The sequence below is a fragment of the Coregonus lavaretus genome (genome assembly GCF_964263955.1).
Source record: "Coregonus lavaretus genome assembly, chromosome: 37".
NCBI lineage: Eukaryota > Metazoa > Chordata > Actinopteri > Salmoniformes > Salmonidae > Coregonus > Coregonus lavaretus.
This window is the reverse complement of record NC_140024.1, coordinates 20,383,034-20,388,753: the sequence shown is the minus strand read 5'-3', so window position 1 is coordinate 20,388,753 and position 5,720 is coordinate 20,383,034. Positions and strand designations below refer to the sequence as shown.

Sequence of the window (5,720 nt, the reverse complement as noted above, 5' to 3'; positions counted from 1 at the left end):
AAGCGCTAACACATGCTAGCAATGCTAGGACCAATGCAGGAGATACTGTATGTATATAAATTACATAACCATTAGTCAGTGAGATGTTGAATTACAGGAGTGCGCTTCTCTCTTTCTTTAGGCCTGTACTTCTGTATGCAAAGGCACTGCCTCAAAGAAGTGGCACAGTATTGTTACAATGAGGCAGGGCATTTAATGAAAAAGCACAGGCATCTGTGAAAGAATGTAGAGGTGAATTCTAGGTCACTCATGGAAATAACAGACCAGATGATTTTGTTTATTCAAGTAAGCTTATTTTGATCTCAAAATGTATGGGTATAATACTAGACAATACTAACAGCAAACAGAAGACAATAACAAGGCAAAGCTCAACATTTCACAAGTTTAATATTTACATCATTTTTTAAAACATCTTTGTCATTACAGTGTTCCAACAGAAAAACAAAAAAATCATACCTCCAGAACATGAACACATTTTCAGCAGAAGTATAGGTTACCAGTTTGTGCAGCACACTTACTCAAGCTCTGGATATGGGAAGTTACATATCGTAACCATTAGGGTTGGACGATTAGCCATGAACAATAACGTAATGGAAGCTATATGAAGGAACAAAAAAAATCCTGTTGTACAAGTTCTTTGAAAACAAGTGCTAAAAACCTTCTGAACCAGTTAGTGACCTAGTTTAAGCCTGCACAGCTTTACGAGAACAGCTTTTTTTCTCTCGTGTGTTTTGGAAATGCAGAGCTGTAGTGCAATGCCATGTAATGCTGAAATCTGACATGCATATTGGTGCACATATTTGGTTGGTGGCGCCTTATTTGGGGAGGACGGGCTCATGGTAATTGGTGGAGTGGAATAGTATCAAATACATCAAACACATGGTTTCTATGTGTTTGATGCCATTCAATTCGCTCCGTTCCAGCCATTATTATGAGCCGTCCTCCCCTCAGCAGCCTCCTGTGGTGCACATCCACAATGCAATAAATATAAATACACAATATAAGCCCAAGCCATAATAACCACCATGTAATTTCCCCAAATCTGTATCCCAACCACATTTTCAACCAAGCAATCTGACATTCATGTTGCAATGTTACACTCCAAAGAAAATAACTGTTCAAGTATATTTTTGCTGGTTGGTTTGTAGACAGAACACTGGACGGTTGATCTGCTATCCACCGATGCACATAACCATCCATCACACTTAGCAGGTGCCACATGCATTTACAAAACCTGCAGGGAAGAAACACTATGTTTTTCTTCCAAGCACTTTTTGTTTCTTTTATCGGAATTATAATAATAACTCCATTCATTTTGTGTTCCGTAGCCATAGTTACTGATGGTCTCCTATACATGACCATGCAGTGAGTAAGGATCCCCATAGGTGGCCATGGTTACAGTATAATTCCAAGCACTGCTCAACTGTGCCTACCTCCCATTCTCCAGTCAGTCCACATCAGCCTGACCAACTCTAATCACCATTAACCAAACAACTCCAAAACTATGCTCAGTGCAGCTTGTATTACAGTATACCACTGAAGGCTGCTTGGGCTTGATGATCTGACATGTGTAGGTAGAGGCGGACCTGACAAGGCTGACAGTGAAGCTGCACTGGTGGCAGATGGGACAAGAAGTCTGTCTTTGCAGACAGTGGGAGTTTGGGCAGGCAGACGGTGTGATAATGGGATGGCATCTCCATGGAGTGGATCTTTACAGTCAGGCAGTCTGAACAGAAATGGAGAGGGTATCAACCCTACAACCATCATGCCTGTGGAGTGGGCATCAATCACAGGTTTCAGATGTAGAGGGAGCCATCGGCTGGCCCCACATAGCTCGCCCCAATCAGCAGCACATCAATCAGGGTCCAGATGCCCAGGCCACCGAAGCTGAACAGCTTGCCCAGACCCTCTCTCCACTGGCCTAGATAGAACCGGTCAGCCCCAAATCCACCTAGTGTAATGCTGCAGATAGACAAAACAATAACGTCACTTTTACCAGTAGAATCACAGTTAAGAGCATAGCAGACCTGGACATCTAAGCGGGAAGGCGCGCCATATTGAATGTCCTCCTTGCGCAGTAGACCACCTGCTTGGTGTTGACGAAGGGTGGCGAGTCAACGTGTACAATCGTTGGGAAATTAAAATAAAATGACGGCTGATGTTCTGTTGTCAGAGGCGGTAGGATGGACACTCGCTGCTTTTAACCTTTATCAGCATGGCTTGTTTTGTCCTTAAGAGGTTTGAGTGACTGTTGTGCTACCAAGTCACTAATTTACTTTACAAATGACAAGATTTTCATGAATTTTTTTCTCAAGGATAAAGATGTTTTATAAAAGATTCAAAGTATAAGAAACCGATTAAACTATTAGAAAGCTCTAACACACTTAAGCTAGTTGGGGTGGTCTTAAAGGGGTGCTGTTTTTCTGCTACTCATTATGAAAAAAAAAGATTTGCAGCTTGGGGGTGTGGTTCGATGTGTGTGTGTTATGTTAGCTATATCGTACCCTGGCCGCTATTGTTGTTTGTCCCTCTACAGTCACTGTAGCTAAAACATCCCAAACAGCCACTGTACGTTCAACAAGGGGTTGGGTGACGAATGGCTTAGCAACTGCGTGACGCAGCATGACAACCTTAACGTGATTGGTCAAGAATCCCAAGCTCCGCGCATTATGCATTTCCTCCTTTCTAGAGTATCTTTAATGACAGTTGTTTGTGATGCTAACGTTAGCTCACGAACGCTTGAGTTGGAAAAAACATCAGTATATAATTAACACGTCTCGTTTTTTCAACCCAACACTGTCGATTATTGGTAGATCTGCTGTGTGTAAAGAAATGGGCAGGGCTGTAAGTTGATTCTGCTGCTACGATTGGATAGCATGCACTGCAGCACACGCGCACCGGATGATATGAGTACCGCAAACCGTGCCAGACAGCGGTTCTGTGTGGGCAGGATGGAAATCTAAACCCAACCCAAGGAAAACGCTGTTGTTCTCGATTCCTGAAATCTCCGTTTTGTAAGATACTGACTTTATGACCAAAATTGTCCTATTTACACTCTGTAGTCAATTTTGGCACCAAAATAAATGTTTCTGACTAATATCGATGCCACATAGGGCGTTTTCAACCAGAGATGTCTTTTTTTTTGTGCGCTTGTGCAGGAGTCTTACCTGAGTGCCAGTGCTGTAGACCACTTGTACCCTCCTGTCCAGTTGCAATACAAACGTTTATGAAATACTCTTTTACCTGAGAACAAAAGACAGTTGTAATGAATGCACTGCACAGTATACACTCCCCTCCATACGTATTTGGACAGTGAAGCATTTTTTTTTTCTTTGGCTCTATACTCCAGCATTTTAGATTCGAGATAGAATGTTTTATTTGAGGGTATTTTTATACATATCGGTCTTAAAGCACTTCCTGAATCTAGTCCCCCCATTTTAAGAAGTCATAAGTATTTGGCCAAATTAACTTATAGTGTAGTCAAAAGTTTAGTATTTGGTCCCATATTCGTTGCACACCATAACTACATCAAGCTTGTGACTCTACAAACTTGGATGCATTTGCGGTTTGTTTTGCCCAATAGGAACTGAATGGTGAATAATGTCTTGTGCCATTTTGGGGTCACTTTTATTGTAAGTAAGAATAGAAGACGTTTCTGAACACTTCTACATTCATGTAGATGCTAACAACGTGAGAAGGTTACAGAGGCACAAAGATCATACCCCCCCAAAAAAATACTATCCTCCCTTGTTATTGGTAATGGTGAGAGGTTAGCATGTTTTGTTGTAGCCTCTGAATGGCATCTCACTCATTATTCATTCATGATTTTTCTTAATAATGGCATTATCAGGATTAATTGTGTTCAGAAGTATCTTATCTACTCACTTAGAAAGAAAATCATCATTCACCATTAATTTACTTTTCGACAAAACATAACCCAGAACACAACCAAAACAAACTGTAAATGCTTCCAATGGGTTTGTAGAGTCACAAGCTTGATGTAGTCATTGCGTGCAAGGAATATGGGACCAAATAAACTTTTGACAACTTTAATATACTATAAGTGAATTTGTCAAAATACTTATGACTTCTTCACATGGGTGGGACTAGATACATAATGTGCTTTCATTTTTAAAATGGTAAAACGTATGAGAATACCCTCAAATATAAGGTGGCATTCTTCTGCACTGTTGCCTCGTGAAACACTTGATCTCAAATCCAAAATGCTGGAGTATAGAGCAAATATATATATTTTTTATTGCTTCACTGTCCAAATACATATGGAGGGGCGTGTATGTATTTGAACAATAAATGACCCAGATACACTGTACAGTAAGTGTATACCTAAGCAGTGTACGTGGTCCAGTACTTGGCATTTGGCGTTGTAGCGTTTGCGAGGGCAGGCGACCGTCATACAGTTGGTGGAGTTGGAGCACCTGTACTGAGATGGGTCCAGCTGCCAGCAGAACTGGCACGTGATGGACAGGGAGAAGTTGGTCTGCTGCTGCCCCGACTCCCCCTGCAAGCAGAGAAAAATAAACAGCATACTGAAGCATCAACACCACAATGACAAAGTGCTACAGTTACATATTTTCTTTGTAAATGGAGCTCCTTGTTCTTTGTCAAGAACAATCTGTGTCCAACTGGCAAACTGAACTCACTGTGCAGTGGACTCCTCTCTTGGCCTTGCAAGAGAAAGAGGCTGGTTTGCCATAGCTACAGTTGTGGTGATAGCTGCAGTTGATGCAGTCAGCGGGCAGTCTGTTGCATTGACCCCCACTGGGGCATTTGGAAGCATAGCTGTCTGAATCAGTTGGAGATGCTGCAAAACAATGCACAAGATTGTATGTTGCCCCATGGACCTCATTCAGTAACAGCACACCAAAGAGACACTGTCAGCGTCAACATGATAAAAACATCCCATGGATGGAGGCTAGGGAGGAGATTTTACCAGATGATGGAGCAGGAACCACCGGGCTGGTGATGACTGGCTGAGCATCTTGGCTGTAAGGGGGCTCCTGTCCCACGCGTGGGGAGCTCAGGTACCCTGGAAGACAGAGGGGTTGGCATAGATAACGGGAAGGGTGCATCATGTAGCTAGCCGTTACAGCTAACAATCTAATAAACACAGCTAGCTGGAGCAATTGTACATTAGTTAGCTAGCTTTCCAGATAAATTACAGTAGGATCAGAATACAGTAAACTGTCTGTCAGGCGTCTGTATAGACCTGCAGACTACCATTGTGTGGACATTTGCCATAAACTCTTGTTATCTAGCTAGCTAATGCTTTACGCCAGCTAACTACTTTGCTAGCTAGCTAACTAGAATCAGAAGAAAAAAATATCACAGATGAAGCCTAGCCCTGGGATATACAAATCCGTTTTAGCATATGTGATGTTGCATAGCCTTACCATTCACACCTTGCAAACATAGATCCAAAAATAACAGTATTATGATTCCATGGGCTTTCAGGCAGCGTCTCCTCTCAAATGGCCAAATCTGACTGACGGTAGCCATTGTGCTAACGTAAATCAACTTCTTCAATCCCTTTCTCAGCCTTGTGACTCGCCCACAAATGTGGGCGATTTAAAGGAGACGCATGAATTTACTTCTTGATGTCAAGATTATTCAAGAGCAGAGACCTCGAGGGTCAAATGTGTTTTTTTGTCAGATGAATAATGATAGTAGTTACTTGCATCTCCAATGAACAATAAGATAAT

The 5,720-nt window shown here is 42.0% G+C and overlaps 1 protein-coding gene across 1 annotated transcript; it reads right to left on the bottom strand.

The window, feature by feature from the left end:
• Window positions 1-368: 368 nt before the first annotated feature.
• On the bottom strand, window positions 369-5,533 carry LOC311111923 (TM2 domain-containing protein 3-like). The gene is made up of 6 exons (XM_084154847.1): window positions 5,412-5,533; window positions 4,952-5,047; window positions 4,662-4,822; window positions 4,345-4,519; window positions 3,168-3,243; window positions 369-1,962 (listed from the first exon to the last, which is right to left on the bottom strand). The coding sequence occupies exons 1-6, from the start codon at window positions 5,515-5,517 to the stop codon at window positions 1,797-1,799; spliced, it is 780 nt and encodes a 259-aa protein (XP_084010973.1). The 5' UTR covers window positions 5,518-5,533; the 3' UTR covers window positions 369-1,796.
• Between the last annotated feature and the right edge of the window lie 187 nt (window positions 5,534-5,720).

What these genes read in the sequence shown, in the direction of transcription:
- LOC311111923 (XM_084154847.1), bottom strand. Translation starts at nt 5,517, where the DNA reads ATGGCTACCGTCAGTCAGATTTGGCCATTTGAGAGGAGACGCTGCCTG. An exon ending in AGAGAGGAGTCCACTGCACA is followed by an intron (nt 4,520 to 4,661) that starts GTGAGTTCAGTT and finishes CTCTGCTTGCAG; the next exon opens with GGGGAGTCGGGGCAGCAGCA. An exon ending in GGACCACGTACACTGCTTAG is followed by an intron (nt 3,244 to 4,344) that starts GTATACACTTAC and finishes TTTTGTTCTCAG; the next exon opens with GTAAAAGAGTATTTCATAAA.